Genomic DNA, 21,724 nt, shown 5'->3' on the forward strand with positions numbered 1-21,724 from the left:
CATTTTCTAATAATACTATCTCTGTAAGACTTTTTCTTTTTAAGATGACTTCCCATAACATTAAATCTTTTCTTAAAATATTCTGATTTAACTCTTGAAATCTTTCCTTACAGTGTATGTGATACTTGAGTAGCAAAAGACAGACACATATTTACTGAATCAGCTTAGTGAGTAATTTGTGATGCCTTGTCTTGTCATCTACCATGTCAAGAAGTAAATACTGCCATGGCTTCCAGGCACCCAGCGATCCCAGAGCAGGTCAGAGTACATTTTAACAAACACGTACCTGTTGTCGTATGCGTGGGTTCCAGCGGATGTAGTATGTTACCCACAGCTCTAGGTGGCGCATGCTGGCAACGGGGTAAAGGACCCTTCCGGACTCCGGGGTGTAGAAAGGGTTTAAATACATTTCCATCTTACTGTTGACCAGAGACCACAGAGACACCGTCTTCGTCCGCACCTCCTACACAACAGAGAGGGTGGAACTGTGAGACATTTTAATCTCACATGCACGGCAAAGTAAAATTAAAGCATGCTTGCATGCATGCTGTAGGGAAACAGAGCAGGCACTGTTTCACATCCCATCTTACATGCTGGTCTCGTGCACTCTCACAGTTGTAGAGGAAAGTCCCAAAACAACAGCTGTAGAGGTGATCCAGGATTGTCAGCAGGAGGCGCTCGTTAAACTCAAAGGCTGTAGGAAACTGGGGAGAGGAGAAGAGGAGAGTTAATCAGTTATAAATCTGACCTCAGATCTCACATAAGGAGACTCTCTTTGGTGGATTGGTCTTTAAGATACATTCCCTGTTTTTGTAATAGCACTGCCATACAGTAATGAAGCTCAGGATCTTATTTTTGTTATATCCTCAGCAGGAAATATTTTCACTGGACATGATAAGTGAGAAGATTTAAATATGTCAGACTCTGACAGATTTTCCTGGTCAAAAATCGAATTACAAAAACCCTGAGTGCGGCAGCGCTGACGATAAAGCTGCTTTTTGTGTGTGTTTTAGGGAGACAGAGACAGAAAGAGAAGGTGGAGGGTGGACTATTGTTAAAATGTTTCTGTAAGTTACTAATAACTTACTCAGAATGCTGCTTTGTCACTGAATGACCCGACCGCCAGAAACCCGCAATAATTTGTAACAAGCTTACCAGCACCGCCCGAACTGCTGGACCAATAGGTTGCAGGTTGAACTGCACATCACCACTGTTTTTACTAATTCTATATTTGTATTGAGCCTTTTTGCACTTTGAGCTGCTGCACCCACATAAACCAAAACCGCAGATTAAGATGCCCACACAGTCCATGCATCTAAGACCTTAATGCTTTGCGCTGGTTATTGTGCTTACACAATTGAATAAGGGCTGCAGTATCTTTTCAGAGGGCTTGTTTGTGACACAGGATTTAATTAGATTAAACCCAAACTGCTGGGTCAAGCATAACATGTGAACAAAAAACCCTCCCCATGTTTTCTTGGTCTAATTGCTTCTTTGTAACCACCACATGACGAATGATAAAAATGTTTTTGAGCTTACATCACTATATGAGTGCAACCTTCTGTGCATTAAACGTACCTGTTTAGTCATCTGCCATACACAGTCGATGAACTGAACAAAGATGGGTGATCTGTCCTGATCTGCATGGTTCTTATCACCATGACCTATCCTCTACACACACACACACACACACACACACACACACACAAATTAAATGATTAACAGGAGAGTTAACTATTTTAGCAGTCAGTTGAATCATTTTTTTGTGTAAATGTCAAACTCAATACTGCTTTAAAATATCTCTGACAAGACTGAATATGGGTTCATTAACACACATAGCTGAAGATAGCTGTAAAAATGTTACTTACCGAGGCAAACTTGTGCCCAAAGCTGATCCATTCCTTCTCAATCAGCACCTGAAACAGCACAAAACTTCACTTTCTGTCCATTCATGATACTACAGCTTTAACAAGTGACACCCCATTACTTTAAAGTACAGTAAAACCACTGTAACAGTGCATATACAGCTTACTGTGCTGCTTTTTGGTGTGGATGAGCAGTTTCCCCTTGCTTGTTCTTGTTTGTGAAGTTACTGACCTGGAAGCCTCTGAGAGTGCGGTAGTGACTGTCCAGCATCAGCATGGCCAAAGAGGTGAGCTGGGCAGTCCGGTCCCAGCCGTCACTGCAGTGAACCACCACTGAGTTCCCACTGGAAACCTTGTCTGCTACTTGGATGGCTCCTGACAACACCAGCTGCGTTCACAAAAAAACACTTTTAGAAAACATGTAATGACAGGCCACAAAGGCACAATACTTCAAATAACTAGAATTACCACCTTACAGTTGTATTAGGGTTGCAGCGACATACCAGTTTTAAGGTGTACCATGATATTTAGAAGTACCATGATTCATTTAAAGTTGACTTTTGACTTTTTGGATATGAATTGTCATCACTTTATGGTTAAATCCTATTGGACATTTGTGTGGAATTTTGTCATAACTACAGTATGAATTCTTGAGTTATGGCCAAAAACTGGTTTTGTGAGGTCACAGTGACCTTGACCTTTGACCACCATATTCTAATCAGATTATCATTACATCCAAGTGAACATTTGTGCCAAATTTGAAGAAATTGCCCCCAAGGCGTTCTTGAGATACCATGTTCACGAGAATGGGACAGATGGACAGACAGACAAACCCAGGGCATAAATAATATGATGACATTCATGTGTGCACAGACACTGTTGTCTTACCTTAATATGTTCTAGCCAGTGTGTCGACTCTAGACTGGACAGCCAATGAGATTCCTCCACATTTGGGTAGACGATGTCCTTGAGTTTCTTTAGGGATTCTCTCATGACGTGGATATTCTGAATGTCCAGGAAGATGAGCTCTGCGTTTTGGTACTCGTCACCCTCATAGCCTCCTCCTGTGGCCTGGGGATAGCAAAGACAGTAACCGATAAAAAAGGTAAAATTAAAAAAGAAATCCTTAACAGTAATAGAAGATGTGCACTAATCCAATTAACATATGGAAACATCAGAGAAAGTATGGGGCCACCAAAGATGGTCTAGAGGGCTGTTAACATTCACCATAAATATATTGAAGTGTGGTTTTTGAGATACTAGACATGAACAAAAGTGTTTCCTTGGGAATCATCTTATAAAGACAATACTAGAACTACCCATATTCAAAAATGTCATGGTGATGTGGCCAGTAGTTGATTCTAACCCCTGAGGGTACTTCCTTTCTCTTCTAACCTTGTTGGCCACAGCATTGACGCTAGGCCGAGCATCGTAGATGGTGAGCTTGGCAGTGTCATTTGCCTCCCTGATAAGATCCAGGTAGCGCTCGTCATCCTTGTTTCTTTTACCAGACATACCAACCAGAGGCTGACTGCAGCGGACGATCACCGCCTGGTTCTCTCTGTGGATCCATGACAAAACCTAAGGCACAAAGACCGGTCAGTACTGGAGGACATGGACTCACTGTCAGGTGACTTGTGATGGCAACAAAGTCATGATAAACTGCTTAAAAGCACAGAGCAAAGAAGGCGGCCTCAAGGTAATGGGCACTAGGGCAGACCAAAGAAACCACAGGTCACACTTAGTTCCAATCCCATTTCTTGTTTAAATCCTGACCCCTTGTTTTCAAGTGCCCCTTTGCCTCTCAGAACAGAGCTACTTGTAAGGACTAGTTGTTGAAATCTTCCCCCAAATTGCTGTTAACAGTCTGAGTCTTTCACAGTTTTTCCAATGCATCCCACTCAAAGGATAATGCTGGTGTTATTCTATGGTTTTTTTCAATAATGTCCATGAACAGAACAGACCAAAATGTATTGATTCTAATAACAAGTACTGTCTGTGTATCCAAAGCCTGAATATATTATTTTTCCATGCCATAGAACTTAATATAAATTCCAGTAAGTGGATCCTGAGTTAAGATTTTTTTTTTTCAAAAACATGAAACTTATGTGCAGATGACTTTGGGGCTCACCGGTATGCGTCCTCTTGACCTGAAGGCAGCCACTCTTCTGAGGTCCTCCTCTTTACTTTTAAAGGGTACAGTCAACACAGTGGGGTAGGTGTCACACAGATCATAATTCTTATTGATGAACGTTATACGCCACTTGCTATTAGGTAAGCCCTGCAAAACACAATGATCATCACTGAAACACTGTCCGCTCTTTTTGCAAGATTATTCAAATTCATTTTTTAAACTTCTAGTTTTGTTTACACAACACATCTACACTACAAAATGATGTACAGTAGCAGCAATGACAGTACTGATAAGTACTGTAATTGTAAAGTTGTAAGGCTGTACATGTATTCCTCCATACCTGCCGTCTGAACTCCTCTACGGGTTTGTAGATGTCCCAGCCGTTCTCGCCGTACTTCTCCTGAGTCACATATGCAAACAGTGGCTGTATGGAGGGGAGAGGAAGACACTTCTTTTATACACCATAAAGGTATTATAGCAGCAGCACAGACACACACACCTGTCAGAGCATTGGCAGCTTGTGATTACTGACCGCTACTCTTTAACACCAGGGGCCTCATTTATAACCATTGTGTACACACAAAAAACGGCTTGAAATGTGTGTAAGCCACTTTCCAAGCATAAGAAAAACTTGACCAGGAAATGTGCATAAATCTAGGCCAACTTAGAGCAATGGGTACATTTTGGAGACGGGGGAAACTAGTGACACAGATGGTGAGGTGATGAATTGCAGCCAGATTGTAAAAATTTGATGTGAGAGGAATCACTATACATCAGTGGCGATTGCTCTGAGAAAACAAGGGAGGCTGAACTTCCCCTAATATTTCATAGAAGAAATGATCAAATATGCACTACTGAATTTACATTACAATAAGAAGGTACATTGCATTAAACACGCGCTAGGATTTCGCATTGACTATGATGTTCAAACGTCAGCTGTTTATCACTAGTTTTCAAACGCGACCTCCCTGTCATACATTCTCGTGTCAGCACAGTGGACGTGGAGCCTCCAAGCATTCCTATGAGACAGTGCTGAGCAGGTTTTTTTCGTGCAGCAAAGCGAGAAGGTCATCAGATAAATGCGACAAAATCGTCACTTCCAGGGAGGCTCAGCTTCCCTGGGACCTAATGGAGCGGTAGGCGGGAGAGGACGCTCGGTGTATGCATGATGATCGGAGGAATTGTCTAAAAGGCTGAACCCCTTTGTGATTGACAGCGATATGCATTTCGAGCGCAGTCCCATCTGGATATTTATACGTGTTTAGTGTGACAGTTGTTTTGTCAGTGAACTTTTTGAGTTGTAATGGAGCCAAACTGTGTGCTGTTACCTTTGTTAAATGTTGCTGTTGTCCCTGGTTTTATATGAGAAGAAGAAAAGATTGCTAGTTGCTAGGCTAATTTATACAATGTAAAATGCCATAGGCTCGTGCTAATAACATTAGCATGTTGTATTTGTGGGGAAAATGTGTCCAGATAAAGACAAGTGTTTGTCTGTGAATGCTGCAAGTTATAGTGAAGCTGATTTGTGTACTTCACAGAAACCTCTGCCGCCGACTAGTGTTTTGGAGGTGTAACTGCAGAGTGACACAGACACACCACCGCACAAGAATGAATGCTCACAATGATGTAGGCGATGTGCGTTCCGGAGTTTTTTTATTTCCATAAGCCATATAGCTAATTTTCACTGTTTGTACAATACACACACAACACACACTGTAAACAAGGGTTAGGGTGTTTAAACCCATCTGAAAATCTTTGAGGTGTGTTTTGCTGTGGTTGTATGGCATGAGTGTGGTTGAAAAACGGCTTCAATTAAATGTTCCTTTTATAAGTTACTGCCTCGCTACAATATGACAAATTTTATGATGTAAACTTAAAGTGAGCTTCCCCTGCTTGGAAGACCAGCAGCCGCCACTGATTTGAACGTATGCAAAGATTTAGTATGGATTCTCCACAGAGTTATATAAATGAGGCCCCAGGACTGCTGCTGGGAGAGAAAAAGAGTGACTGAACTAAGGTCAAGACATTTTTTGTAAAATTCTGAGAAGCTCGGTGAAAATGTCCGTTCACCACACTAATATCCATTCCTGATCACAGTACGCCAGGGCAGCCCTATAAACACAAAAGTCTGCGTTTAAGTGAGTGAGTGGGTGAGTGAGTGAGTCAGTGAGTGAGTGCGTGAGTGACTGATGAAGTAATACCTAGGCCTGTCGCGATATACGATAAGTCTGTTAATTGCACGGTAAAATTAAAGGGAGACGATAACTTTTCCGGCCGCGATCAATTGCCATATTCATGCGTGTTTGTTTTCCTCGTCTCTCTCCACCAAAGAGACTGAACGTTCACTGCCGTGCATCATCTGGCAGCCAGGTGAGTTGGTTCATTAGCGTAATGAACTCTCTGTCTTTGTGGGGGACGCGGGGCTATGGTCCACACACACACACACACACACACACACACACACACACACACACACACACACACACACACACAGCCATCTTTGTGCCCCCCGCCCCCTTAAGAGAGACAAAGTCTATTTATATATTGTTTTTTGTTGTTCTTTTTTCAAGTGCAATTTTTGGTAAGAGACTGTGAGTCCATATCATCATTTTTGTTTGTTTTGTTTACTGTGAGTCCATATCATCATTTTTGTTTGTTTTGTTTTTTTTCTTTATTTATTTATTTATTTTGGTATTTTTGATATTTAAATTTTCTTTTTTGCATTCTAAATGTTTATTTCTCTTTAAAAGGGTGTACTTGCATCATTATGCCTTTATTTTCATTATATAAGTTTAAAAAATGGTCTAAAAATTACAACAATAATAAAAATGGTCTTGAAAGTACAATATTACGTAATATTATTGCTTATCGCAATAATTTCTGACGCAATTAATCGCCCAGCAAAATTTGTAATTATGACAGGCCTAGTAACACCATTGGTGTTACTAGGCTGTTCGGTTTATGAATGCTGTTCATTCATTCCGAATCTATTCCACGATGGCTGTGCAGCCTCCACCAGTCATGCAAGGTCTAAAATCACAGGCTGCAGCTGAAGAGGGGAGGGTTGTGTTAACTGATCAGTGGGTACAGCTCCAATAAATGCAGGTCCCTTCTGCTGTGTTTGTGTCTATGTTTATTGTTCATTATAGGATGTATTTACATTACTTTCATTGCCTGACTGCAACAGTGGGGCAGCATGGATTTATTAAGAGAACTGGATACAGGGTAGGATGTGGGGCTCCATTCAATCTTGTGAAAATTCCTCAGTGGTACATGAAGCCAAAAAAGTTCAACTTGCTGGGTATAAAATTACTCGGATCTTCCACATCATTGGGCCAAAAGAGAAAGCGCGTTAGAGACTTCCTCCATCTGAGGGGCTAACTTCCAGTTTAGCCCTCTGCTAACTTGAATGGAAATGAAACGATTTAATCTTACTGCTCTTCTAGACTTTCAAAATGTTATCAAACCCAATGGATCAAACCCTGATAATGAAACAAGTCATTTTGCAGGGGCTATGGTGCAAAAAAAGTGTAGTGTCACTGATTTACATACATCTCTTTGCCAATCTAAGTCTATGGGAAAAAAGTCCTTTAGGCCCATTGGCATCATGTGACTGACACAGAAATTGTAGTTACTCAGTCTGGCCACTATGTCAAATTGGTCTCAAAACCCAGCGCACCTACTGGGGGCTTGGGCCAGCGCTTTACTAAGAGCTAAAGTCTGTGACTTAGTGAATGGTGTCACTCCCTGTTCCAAATTAAAAGCCTTCTTACATTTTATACATGCCACAGTCCAGCCATATGCCCAGTTTTGTCCTCATCTTTATTGTTCAGTCTGTGTAATGTCTGCTACGTCACCTCCTTCTTCTTCTTCTGGGTGAAAGCCCACGAAAGAAAAAGTGGTGCTGGAGCTACGGATAGCCCAATATCAGTCGGACCTAGCTGTTTACGTGCATTCAAAAGTCCGATTTCAGTCAGACTAAGCCAATAATTTGATTTTCTCAAGCTGCATGTAAACGTACTGACTGTAACAGTTAATTAAATATCAAAATTATTGTTGTTTTCTTTAAATTGAGTAATCGCCTAATTATATAAGCACTAAAAAAAAAAAACCCTACAAAGTCCTGCTTTATTGTCACAATCAAAAACCCGGATCTGCTTAATGTTTTATGACGTTTCACATCAAAATGTTTAGCTTTCATTTACTGTTAGCAGAGCATGTAGCATTTTAAGCTCTGCGATTGGATGGCTATTATTGAAATTTGATAGTCAAGGTTGGCTTTTACCATTGGCTTGTAGCTCTGACATTTTAATCAAAGAACCAGACAGAAGAGCCCCAATGGATACCATGTAAGAGACTGTAGCTATAAACAGTCTTCAAAGATGAACCAGTGCCAGCATCCAATACAGCCAGGAGGTAGTTAGCAGGATGAATGTGAGGATTTTCACTGTCTCAGCTGGCTCACACCAGAAACAGCACAGAGACAGTAGCCCTGGTAAAGCTAGCTCTGGCACAAATGTTAGCATGCACAAATATTAACCAGGCAGATGTAGCTGTGATGTGGGTGGTAGCTGTGTGTCATCATGGCATATGAGGGGGAGGTATTCAACATTCGCATGAACACTGGGCATGGAAACAAATGGAGGATGACTGTAAGCAGAAAAACATTGTTTCTCAGTTTGCTGCTTCAAATACACTCAGTGTTTAAGGACTGGACTAATATTCACAAAACAGGAAGTGGAGCCTCTGTTTAAAGTCATCTCTATATACAGTACATAGCGTTCATCGTGGTTTGTTCAACCAATGTGGATCAAACCATCTGAGAAAATGTTGCTACATGTGCATCATCTTGTAAATGAATTCCCTGTTGGCCCAACAAAGAATAATGTATTTTTTCCCCAGAAAAAAGAAAAGCCGTGTGTTAGTCAGAAGCTGCCTTACCAGACTATGTGAGAGAGGGAAGGCATATTTGAAGAGGAGCTCGAAGATATCTCTTCTGCTGTGACCTTCCTGCTTCAAGGCAAACCTCAAGTTCCTCATGTCCTGAGGAACACAGAGAAGATCAGCAACTTAACCATCAACACAAAAAAGGTACTATTCCATTGGCATGATATTTGGATGAGTTTATAAAAAGTCACTGAGCTTAAAAGAGGATTCCACAGATTTAGCACTGCACTCCTATTACACTGTCAGACTTTTAAAAAAAACTCATTACTACACTAGTCAGACATTTCCACAGTAATGCCTGGCTGAGTGCCCGGTGATAGCTGCCATTACTCAAAAGTACCATGAGGAGTTTTTGACCTCTAGCAGCACTACGGATTTGTGTCAGTAGTTGTAAAACAATGCCCAGGGATAGACAAAGTTACTTTAAGTGAGTAACACTAAATGTTACCCCCATGCTCTGGCCACAGCTATCGCTGGTGCAGAGGCATAAAAGCTCTACAGGGCACCTTTAAACTGAGAGGTGGTACAAGCACAAATTATCAACAAGCAGATAACGAAATTTCACATGCTGTACCTCTCTACCACTCACTCACTCACACACACACACACACACACACACACACACACACACACACACACACACCTTGCAGGTGATATCCAGGCCATAAGAGTTTTCTCCTCTGCTTGATGCCCCACCCATCTTCTCCACCCGACTGATGGCACCCAAAGGAACGTCCAGCGCCAGCGCCACATCCTAAAACAGACAGAGTCAGCATGTCAATCACCAACACATGAACAAGCACACATGCCAACAACTTCATCACAATACAATCTTCACAAGAAAATCTCACTTTGTTCTCCTGCATATGTAAAAAGGATACCAAATGTACACCTTTGGAACAACCTAGGGGAACCCTAACGGTAGACCACAGATAGCTTTGTGACCCCTTTCACACATGTACTGCAAACCTGAAATGATCTAGACATTACCTGGAGGAGCCGTACATGAGAATGCAAATCTCTGAATCAGTTGGATCAAACATTAAACAGACCACACCCTGCCAACTCCCTTGTACAAAGTCTGTGTAATGTCCAATTGAGCCCATGGGTGAACAGAGTAGGTCATTGTCCAGAGAATTCACAGTGAGCAAGGGGTCATGTTGATGTTTCTGTCATGCAGCTTGCACCAAACCGGAAGCCAACAAACATTTGAGGGTGAAGAAGGGTCATTTACACTACAACAGCAACAAAAATGTCTAACTGACGAGATGATGGGATTGGGGAATTTCTGTTTTGTCTTTGACAAAAACAGTAATTTTACTTCACTGAATGTAAGAGCTGCTGATCTATGGGTGCCTCGATTAGTGATTCTCCTTTTCCACGAAAGTGGGGCGTGTACGCAGGTTTTGTAAAAACAGTTAAACCTGCTAAAAAAATAGGTAGGGTACACCCTGGACAGGTCGCCAGACTATTGCAGGGCTAACACATAGAGACGGACAATTCACACATTCACACCTATGGACAATTTGGAGTCACCAATTAACCTATCCCCAACCTGCATGTCTGTCACTGTGCGGGGGAAGCCGTGGTACCCGGAGAAAACCCACACTGACACGGGAAGAACATGCAAACTCTGCACAGAAGGGCTCCCTCCTGGGATTGAACCAGGAACCCTCTTGCTGTGACGCGACTGTGCTAACCACCACACCGCCACTGTATTAGTCTGAAGATTAAAAAAAAATATATAGAAAACATATTGACTAAAATTTGACAACAATGTCATGAATTTTCATCAACTAAGACATTTTTGACACTTGAATTTCCCCTCTCAATCAATCAATTTTATTTATAAAGCCCAATATCACAAATCACAATTTGCCTCACAGGGCTTTACAGCATACGACATCCCTCTGTCCTTAGGACCCTCGCAGCGGATAAGGAAAAACTCCCCCCAAAAAACCCTTTAACGGGGATAACGGGGAATGATACCCACTGGGGATCATTAAAGTAAATCTTAATTTTGAATTTTCGTCGACTGAAACTAGACTAAAACAAGAATAAAAATGACCAAAATGTGACTAACACTTATCAGCATTTTTGTCTAAAGACTAAGTCTAAATCTAAAATAGCTATCAAAATTAACACTGGCAAAAGGTTTGTTGTGTTATTGTGTGATAATCCAAACTAACCCTTTGAAACACCACAGATACACAATAACACAAACAAACTACAAATTGAAGCAGTGGTATCATGTTTATCATGCCATTATTAACATTTATATAGCCTTACCAACACATGATGATGTTAATAAGCATCTTGCAAGAACTTACAAGGCTGTTATTAACTATTAACGAAAGCTTATTACAAGGACCTTAATATAAAGCATTACCTAACGGTTCTGCCTGCCCACTGTGAACTGCATGCCCCTCATGGGAGGAGGGGGTAATGTCAGCTACATATTCTCTTTTGACACCCATGTCTTATTTCAGCCTATATCTGATTGCATTTTTATCAAACTGGCAATATTAAAAGTACTACAAATTAGCTATGAGCAGTTCGAGTTAGCAATGTACCCATGGATATACGGATAACTATCACTGAATTACTTTGATACTGATGAAAACTTTAATACCTGATGATTCTAACGCAAGCTCTGAAGTATACTTTTTCTATGATTTCTGAGAAGACTTGTGGACATTTAATTGTGATGGACATCAGAGATGATGATATCCTCAGGAGGTGTAAGTCAAACTGAATAATGTCAAAATGTGTTTCATATCCATGTGTTCAGATTTCACTGAGTTATGACTCAGAGAAGGAGTGTGATTTTTGACTCAAATTCACTTCATGCAGTAACTTTGCCCTGCGTCTTTCCCCTTCAGCTCTCCCACGCCCCCTTGGGAAGGCTTAAGGCTTTACATCTCAGGCTTTGTCAGACCACATCCTGTAATTTCCTGATGCCTTTCTGGAATAATGTGTTAAATCACTGAGGAAAACAGTAAATATTTCATCCCTCACCTTCCCTTGTAAGGTTAATCCTGTCGGAACATGGCTTAAGTCTCTAATAACAGACCGAAGCAGCAGTGCATCATGTTAAAACACTACCATTCTCGGAACCCATCGGCTGTATTCGGCGTCTGACTTCCGGCAGACGGCGATACAGCCTCTGGGGGCAGACCCCTGATTTTTTGGCATTCCGGTTTGATTTGGGCGGAGGAGGCGAATTTCCGTTTCAGACTTCCATTTATATTTAAGTAAATATGCTGAAACATTGCGATGGATTCAGAGTTTGCAGTGACTCCAATTATGTTCCGCCTCGTTAGTTCACCGCACGGAGCGTTTAACCTGGCAACAACTGCAGCCGGACCGCACGGAGCGTTTAACCTGGCAACAACTGCAGCCGGCTCAAACGTGATAGATCAATATCACGCGGACTACAAACAGCCTAGCACCGGAAACCAGGGCTCTTCCGCTCTTCTTCCAGAGGCAAGATCTCCGGGGTTTGCCTACAGACTCTACATTCACCGAATGTAGAGTCTGTATATAGAGACTAAAACACCATAAACAGCTCACAGAGATATGTGTCACACAGATATTGTTAGATATGTTATTTAACCTCACTGCTGATAGATTAGTTGATGGCTTCCATCGGTCAACCACACTCACACAGCTGAGCCACTGACTGGCCCCACATGAGTTTAATGGGACTTACAGCATCTGAGCTCTTAAAGTAGAGTCTGTAGTTGGTGATCAACACTTTGCCTTTCACAGCTCCACTGTATGGACAGATGTAGATGATGTCTTTATCTGGAAAAAAGATCAACACAAACATTGTTTATGGATTTGCTTTCGATCCTTCTCACATGATCTTACACTGGCCTCATTGGCTTACAAAAGGTACTTTTCCACACTAGTATTTCTGTTCAGACATCATGATATTGTTGGTAAGCAGTGAGTAGTGTAAGGAAGATATCAGCACACAGAGGCAAAGGAAGGCTATAAATGCCATTTATTCTGAGTGTTTAATAAGAGACTAAGAAGGACAGGCCCACTCAGTAAATGGGTTTGTCCTTATGAATAAAATAAACACCTTATGAAAAAAAAACACAAACAGTTACAGTTGTATGTACATTAGTTACAGATGTTAAAGATGTAACATATGTACTATGATTAAGATCAACACATCTAGGTTATGCATAACTACTTCAACAATATAAAGGAGTACTGTTCTACAAGCTACACAAGCAGTTGACCTGACAGACATGTTCCTGGGAGTCAAACTATTTGCCCATGATCACAGTACCACCACAGGGGCACATCTCTTTGGAACAGAGTGAACAAATAATTTTGTCACTGACTGAGCTCCATGTACTCACCTATAATTCTCTCCTCCCCTGGCAGCAAAGATACGTCAGCTAACAACTCCATCTTTAGAGACTCTCTGGAGGTCTACAAACACACACAAAACAAGGCATAAAAAACAGAATAATAGAATAAATTGCAGTAACACCTTATTTATTTGAAAGTAAAAACAAAACGAAGAAAACAACAATGTACAGAATCATACAGAAGTAAACCCTCTCAACCATCACTTATGACCCACTCTCAGTGTGTGCCGATGTATTTTTCTGCAGAGACTCTGTCCTCTGCCTGGATTTTCTTATTTTCTGTGTTTGGGATGTTTATGGGCATTAGGGCTGGGCGATAATCATTATTAAGTTAAATAAAGTACTGCTATGATAAATGATAAATGATAAATGAAAATACCTAAAATACTGTTATAATAATGTTAAATAAAGTGTTGTTACAATAAAGTTAAATAAAACACTAATAACGGTAAATAAAGCACTGTCAGAAAAAAGCTGAATATAATACTGTGAAAATAAAGGTAAATAAAGTACTGTTATAATAAATTTAAATATTATACTGTTATAATATAGAGAATTAAAGTATTGTTGTAATCAAATTAATCAAGGTGGAACCACTGGTGCTTTTATTTTGAAGGACCTGGCTCATCTTGGGCTGGAAGTGTTGTTTTTGCTGTGAAATTGAAGGTTCCAGTCTACGGTTGTTGTTAGCAGTTAACAGACGGTTAAACTGTTGCTGTAGTGACTTTACACGAGGATTTACTCACTGTGAGCTGGAAACGCACTAACAGCTCTACTACTCTAATATTTGCAAGTCACACTAGCGCTCCTTGGTTTCAAAATATGACTAAATAGTTGCGGTCTGGAACCCCGCAGGTACAAAAACATGCTTTGTCTGCGCACACTACCATTGAACTCATTAAATTTAACTATTACCAGTGCGCCATTAAAAATGAGGATTTAGGGGCGTCAGTAGCGTAGTGGATAGTGCTGGCACCCCATGTACTCCACTGACTCCAGCTTGCGACCATTTCTGCATGTCACCTCCCCCGCTCTCTCTCTCTCACCCCATTTCACTGTGTCCTGTTCATTAAAGGCAAAAAGCCTTTAATGAACATGTTTAAGTATTAGTAATACTTAAACATTGCAGTAGAGCTCCATGGTCACAAAAATTCTACTTAATACTGGCGGTCTGGGGCCCTGCACATAAGACACCCTTTGCCTACTCAAACACTGTCACTCAGGCAAAAGGGATCTGGATGGGAGGAGTGTGTCTGATGTATCATGTTTGTGAGTCTTTCTTTGTTGTGTGTGTGCCTGTGAGAGGGAGAGGGCCGCAAGAGGGTGAGAGAACCAAAACACCAAAACAGGTCTTATCCCAGTGGCTTAAAGAAACGATATGAAAATTTATACTCAATCTTCACGATATAGTCATTTTATACATTCCACATGGAACAAGCTGCCATACGAGTATCATCGATATAATGCCCACCCCCTTATGGGCGTGTACTTCCACAGCACTCAGGTAAGGTCAAGGCTTTAGAAAAAGGCAGCGACCAGGTGCCAGACTGTAAGCAGCAGGCATCCAAGAGACACAGCCCAGACAAAACACAAATATAGCAAGGAGAGACACCAAATGAGAGTCAATCTGTGGTTAGCTTTTACTGTCACTTTCACTGGCAGGCGTGTTTACAAACAGTAAACAATAATCCTACACAGTATACATTTAAAGGATTGGTGAGTGTCAGTTTTTCATGCTTTATTTGGTGCTTTTTTTACTTTCCGGGGAAGTACCAGAAAGGAAACACAAAAGGAAAAGAGTGAAAAAGAGCCAGTCTGCTGTGAGCCAGCTGAAGTGTGGTCAGATTTAGTGACCAGTGAGATGAGACAGCACACACACGCCACTATTCCTTTTTAAGATGTTGAACTGACAAACTGTGACATGGAGGATTTAAGGAGCTTAGCAACTAAATTTGACACTGCTGCTCTTTATCCTTATTTGGAACTTAAGCCTAATAAAAAAAATTCACTCCAAAGCCATACTATTGGCATTTGGATTAGTCTATTCTTCTCTACAGTTCAATTTCAATAAAATCTTTATTCATTCCATTTAAATCACAACTTCCATAAAGGAAATGTGTTTCTAGCTTTACTGTGTTTTATGACTGACAGGTTTTATTGTACATCCTGAATGGGGCTTTGCAGTCTTGTTTGTATATGTTTTAATTCTTAATATAAATGACTCAACCAGAAAAACCACCTTGTTGCAAACACCATGGAGCTGGCAACTTTTCCCATCCTGCTGGTTCACCATAATTGGGCACACACCCTCAGAGTGACTACTTTATACGATACTGATTCAAAATGAATAAACTAAGATTCAAAGCTACTACTACAAGGCTTGCTGACCTCAATCATAAATGTCAGGGACCACTTTTTAGGTTTGCTTAAACAACTGCAATTTAACTACAGACAATAGTCTCTGAATCTAAACTAGAATTACCGCCCTGCAGTTGTATATCTTCGTGCATCAGTCAAGTTTCTCCTACAGTTTACATCCATGTCTGCAAAAACATGGATGCTTCACACATATTTTCCAGCACATAAGACCTGTACAATCAGCATAGATTCAGAAGATCAGTGTCACCATCTTAGTATCTGACCAAATGTCTCCCCTTCTGTTCCTGTGATATGATGTTGAATAATGGTCAGAAATGTGTTTTATGCACAACATTATGATGTCATGATGAAGTTGACCTTTAACCTTTTGGATACAAAATATCATCACTTCATTATTTTATCCTATGAGACATTTGCGTAAAGTTTTGTCATTATTTGCATATGAATTCTTGGCCAAAAACATGTTTTGTTAAGTCACACAGACCTTGACCTTTGACCACAAATTCTAATCAGTTTATTCTTCAGTTCAAGTGGACATTTATGTCAAATTTTAAGAAATTCCTTTAAGGTAATCTTGAGATATCACATTTACAAGAATGAAACAGATGAGGTCACAAAGACCTTGACTTTTGACCTATGACCACCAAAATCTAATCAGTTCAATATTGAGTCGCGGAGAACCTTTGTGGCAAATTTGAAGAAATTCCCTCAAGCTGCTCCTGAGATATTGCGTTCACAAGAAGTTTGAGTGTGGCTAGCACCGCTAGCAGCAGCAGCCGTTGTTCTGCGCAGATTACATCCAAATGCGTCGAATATGGTTGTGCATTGCTCCAGTCGACTGATTATATGCCAGTTTATTTTCTGACACAGCCTACATTGTTTTCATTTTCTAGATCAAAGTACTGCCAAACCACGCTGGTTTTGCGAGAGGACATCTCTCTTATTTCCCTCTGTGCTGCTTTAAAACTCCAGTCTACTTGAGCATTACCACAGGGAGGGGGACTGCTGTCCAACACTTCTGTAGCACCCACTAGTGGCAGGCGGCTGCATGACAGTTAAGTGGCCTTGTACATGAATAAAACACTAATTGGATTAACCGACTAATATTTCTGGTGCTGAGTAGCGAGGGGGCGGACGTTTAATCGTTAAGACGGCTAATCGCGCGCATCCCATAGTGGAAATATTTTGGATTTTGGAGAAAAAACATACACATGCCATATGTGAACATTGCTGTTAGGAGATAAAGTATGACGTAATGTTGCCTGCCTGGCCAAGCATCTCATCCTGCTAACTTCTCACTCCAGCAACATCAGCTGCTTTGTTTCAACGTGCATGCAGTCTGAAACTCAACCAAGCTGTTCTGTTGGGAGATACACTGACTTAAACCAACAGTGAGTAAGAAAAATACGAACATTACATGTCATTTGTTAAGCTATGAGTTTTGAGAAAAAGCCCACAAGCCGCTAGCCTAATTTCTGCAGTGTATATATGCATAAGCTAATCATGAGTGACTAGCAAAAAACAATGGTTTTGTCAATAAAGCTTGACAGTTATTACTGAGCTGAATTTGCTACTTTTGTTAAATGATGTTGTTATTAATCCATGTGTTATGGCTGTTGGGAGAAGTTTGCTTTCAGGGCTTTAAGACAGATTACCCTGAAGTTTTAGGAAACAGATGATGGTTTGGGCTCAAATGGAAAGATTTCTTTCTTAAGACAAACTTATCTCATGTGCTGTTTAATGTGTTAGTGGAGTCAGAATAAAGTAAACTGTACTGCACTTAAGCAGTTACATTTATTTAGAATATTTATGTGTTGCTTTTCTCCTTTATGGCCATAAGCAAAAAAGAAAGGGATAGCAGCTTCTTCTGTAACCACCTGTGTTATATGGGCATATAATATTGCTCATATCGATGGCAGGCCTCTAAATCGCATTGAATTGCAATCGTATCGTGGCAGACTTTGTAATATCTGCAAATATTGTATCGTGATGAAACTGCTGAGTTTACACCCCTAATTAGCATATGAAATCTTGAGTACTGTCCAAAAACATATTTTGTGAAGTCACACTGACCTTGAACCTTGAACCTTCAACCACAAAATATTAAATAGTTTATTCTGGACATTTGTGTCAAATTGAAAGAAATACCCTAAAGGTGTTCTTGAAACACCACGTTCAAGAGAATGAGACGGTGACATAGACCTTCACCTTTGACCTCCGAAATCTAATCAATATGTTGGACATGTTTCCATTCACATCTTCTACAACTGCAGAGCACACTGTCCCGTTGCTATGCAAAACTCTCAAGCCAGCACAGGAACTAGCAGGTGGGTCCTCCAGCTCCGCTCTATTAATTTGTGCTCGTCATAGTGACTGACTCGCACATCATTCCATTTGTTGTGCTAACCTCAGCATTTGTTTACTGTGTTTCATATCATAAGCCCACAGATATTAATCTATATCTCATAACTGATCAGACTCTGATCCTCTACCTGATGCTCCCTGTGTCAAAGGCTATTCGTCTGTCTAAAAGGTCTATGCTATTTAATTGCACTATATCAACACGCTATTATTAATATAGGCAGGGGATTTTAATACAGAGTGGTAACCACTGTATATGAATGCATGAATGGGTCAGACCTGTGCAGCACTGGATTTGAAATGAACTGTAATAAACTGGAGCTTCTGTGCTTTGATTACCTGCTGTCAAACAACATGACCCTCTTCCATTTAAAATCAACATTTCTTCTGAGCTCATTTTGGTCAAAGTGATGCAAAAGTATTGTAATTACTAACTTATCACTCTACACAGAGACTAATATTGTAAAGTAACTTTTATAGAAAGTAACTAGTAATAAATTACATTTTGAGAGTAACTTGTCCAACACTAGATGGCAATGGTCTTTTTTTTTAGCTCTGTATTTTTATGCCATTTTCTTGTCTTGACCTCCTGACCATCCAGTAGGTGGCACTAGTGCCAAGATCCCTCACTGGCTTCCAGTGAGGCAACCTGCATCTTTGCAGTAGTGGGGGACTACTTTTTCCCAGTATGTGAGCTTAATATCCTTAAACAGCACACATGTAAGATTTAAATACTTCAATCTTAACCAGCTGGTACAGGTACACAGTCCTATTGCAGATACACCAGATATAGCAAACAGAGTCACATAAATCCACTTACACTGGAGATGTGTGTGTCCAAGGCGTTGGAGTTGTAGACTGAGACTGGTGAGGCCATTGCTCAGGGAGGGGGCTTCCACAGGCTGAGAGAGTGAGAGAGACACACACAGAGACTGTTAGTGGTGTCAGCAGCGAGGTCCTGCTAAAGCTGGGCTCTCATATTTCTGTAAGGATATAAGCACAGATTCATCAGCAGGAAATGACAGATACCAGAACATTTTCACAACAGCCTCAGGGCCACAACACACCACGTCAGATTAGACAGAATTTGTCAGTACTAATGCTGACATGGATCCTGTCAGCAAAAAAAAAAACATATTTAGAATCAACACAGTCAATGACAGCAGTGTTTGTTTTTTACCATGAAAAGATAGATTACAGAACGCACATGGTGACAACACTATACTATGAAGGAGTGACATATGGGGTCTCATGAAAACAAATAATACATTTTTGCTAACAAATTTATTACAACATACAGGCCAAATCACATTCGTCAACATCCACTTTGCAGCAAGTGAGGAACCATGGAGCTGATGACTCCAGGAACATCATTGAAGATGTTGTAGATGGGGTTTTTTCTACAAGAGTGATCAATATCAACACATTGACTCAGGTTGAAAACCCTTTCAGCACCATTGAGCCCACTTATGCGATTATTAGTATGTATCATCAATAATAAATAACTAGCCCTCTTCTGATATTGAATTACAACGTCCAAGAGAGCACACAATAGTGTGTAAAAGGAAGGTGAGTAACAGGTGTTCAATGATCTGGGGAGAGTAACCCTCATCTCTGCCAGCTGCCACTCAACGGTAGTCATGGTAACACCATCTTTTGAAAAATTCATCATGGTAACAATGCATTGTAGGGACTACCCAGAAGTTTCGTGTGAAAACTCTTCTTCATGGGAACCATAGACCTGTGTTATAAAGCAAGAGCAGCAGGTTAGCTGGCTAACTTCAGGCTTAACCACCATCCACCAGTCTCATTTCCATTCCCATGTGTGCCATATATGGTCACAGTAGTTCATCACTGAGTCCAAGTCAACCTTCGTAACAAATTTAAGATATTCCCTTGAGGCATTCTTGCTGTATCATGTTCGCAAGAATGGGACGGATGTACAACCCGAAAACATATTGCCTCCAGTCACGGCTATCACTTGCGCGTAGGCTTAAAAAAAAATTTTTTTAAAAGAAGGTCAACACTGAGCAGTACAGGCATTGATACTCTTACTTTTAATGGCTTTTTCAATGGTCCAGTGTAAGCCTGCTTTAACTGCACCATGCCAAGCCAAGCCATGGTGAAAAGCGCTTCCACTATTGTCTCACAGTGGGGGAAAGCCATCACCATGTCATGTAGCACTGTGACATGGTGATGGCGTAGCTGAGTCCTCAGCGGCTTAACTGTGCTGGAGGCACAGAGTTAGCAAAGCTTCATTAGAGGTGCAGTTCTTTAAAAAAAAATAACAGGTCTAACCATACAGATGTATTCAGATCAGTTTTAACTATACAAACTGTAACAGCCACAGTGACGGGAAAAGAGCTGCAGGCGACAGGCTCTTACTGAGGTGTTTGACTAGCACACCAACAACACATCATCAAGGTAAAGTATTTTACACTGCTTTGGTGTGCAATTTATGAACGGGTAATATCAAGCCAAGTCTAAGATAACCCTAACATCCAGAGCCACAGAAGACATTAAACAATGGTTCAGGTGGGTGATTTGTAAGGTGGGGTGTAAACCCATAATGTCAGAGACAGTTTTTATTCTGACTATTTCAAACCACCGAACAGAATATTAACAGAACTTAGAAAATGCTATGTCCCATTTTCACAAGGTTTAACAAACAAGATTTTAAAAAGAAGGTTAATAACAAGTTCATTTGATGAATTCAAATGCAACACACCTTTTTTTTGGCTTACAGATAGTACTGCAGTTATATCTGCCTTAACATTAAGAGCTTTAGGAGAAAGGGAGGGAGAGAAATTGAGAATAAACATTTGTTGTTGAGCCAGAGAGGGCGTGAGTTATGCGGACACAAAGAAAGTGTGAAAGAAGTGAAACTGAAACTTTATTTAGAAATCATGACATGTAATTAACAGATTTTATTAGGCCTTTGCCAGCAAAAACAAACAGGCCTGTTAAAGACAGACCAGGCTGCGGCAACAGCCTTGGACATGGGGCACCTGCTCTATCCACTAAGCCACCGACGCCACTGGTCTTGTTATTGTGAAAAGCAGATGCATCAGTACTTAAGTGCATGAAACTACAAGCTATGAATGGTTCCTCATTCTGGGAAAGTGTGTGGCAGCGGGGGCCAGTTTGAAGAGTGAAAAACCTTTGTGAACTAATTATAGTTAAACTGAGGTTTTGTGGAAAACCACCGTAGTACAGCTTCCTGTTTCTTAGGTTATTCTGGGGCTGGGTATCAAACCTCAATACTGTACCTTTTTGGTAACACCCAAAATGTGTCTATAACATTGGGAACTAAAAACTGTTTGGGAGCAAGAGTAAACAATAACATTTCAAATCAATGCAAATTAATGCAATACAAAAAATATAAAATACATTTTTTCCCTTTTTGTTTTTCTCAAAGGAGAATGCAGGAATTGATCAATTACACATTAGGCTACTTCCAGTTGGATTTTAGTGTTTCTCAGAGTCTTAAGGCTCATTTATACTCCCTTTATGTACAAAAATAGATAATTCCATTTCAAACGTTGTGAACATCACTGCCCTCATACTTCCCTGTGTCCTTTATGATGGCATAGATACAGCCAATAGATGGGACTAGAGGGCAGAGTCAAAAGTTTCACACAATAACAAAC

At 40.6% G+C, this 21,724-nt stretch overlaps 1 protein-coding gene across 2 annotated transcripts in view; it reads right to left on the reverse strand.

The window, feature by feature from the left end:
• The window catches only part of mtm1 (myotubularin 1), a 40,266-nt gene that overhangs the window by 11,976 nt on the left and 6,566 nt on the right, over positions 1–21,724 (reverse strand). For both annotated transcript variants that reach the window (XM_050066529.1, XM_050066528.1), the window contains exons 2-15: positions 18,895–18,976; positions 13,323–13,395; positions 12,659–12,753; positions 9,590–9,700; positions 8,941–9,042; positions 4,340–4,423; positions 3,997–4,146; positions 3,261–3,446; positions 2,754–2,936; positions 2,098–2,253; positions 1,869–1,916; positions 1,579–1,671; positions 591–704; positions 287–463 (exon numbers count right to left, since the gene is read on the reverse strand). In XM_050066529.1, the coding sequence (XP_049922486.1) occupies positions 287–463; positions 591–704; positions 1,579–1,671; positions 1,869–1,916; positions 2,098–2,253; positions 2,754–2,936; positions 3,261–3,446; positions 3,997–4,146; positions 4,340–4,423; positions 8,941–9,042; positions 9,590–9,700; positions 12,659–12,753; positions 13,323–13,395; positions 18,895–18,951 (1,629 nt within the window). In that variant the 5' untranslated portion in view covers positions 18,952–18,976. The remainder of the gene's footprint in view (positions 1–286; positions 464–590; positions 705–1,578; positions 1,672–1,868; positions 1,917–2,097; positions 2,254–2,753; positions 2,937–3,260; positions 3,447–3,996; positions 4,147–4,339; positions 4,424–8,940; positions 9,043–9,589; positions 9,701–12,658; positions 12,754–13,322; positions 13,396–18,894; positions 18,977–21,724) is intronic.

This window comes from Epinephelus moara, chromosome 17 (genome assembly GCF_006386435.1).
Source record: "Epinephelus moara isolate mb chromosome 17, YSFRI_EMoa_1.0, whole genome shotgun sequence".
NCBI lineage: Eukaryota > Metazoa > Chordata > Actinopteri > Perciformes > Serranidae > Epinephelus > Epinephelus moara.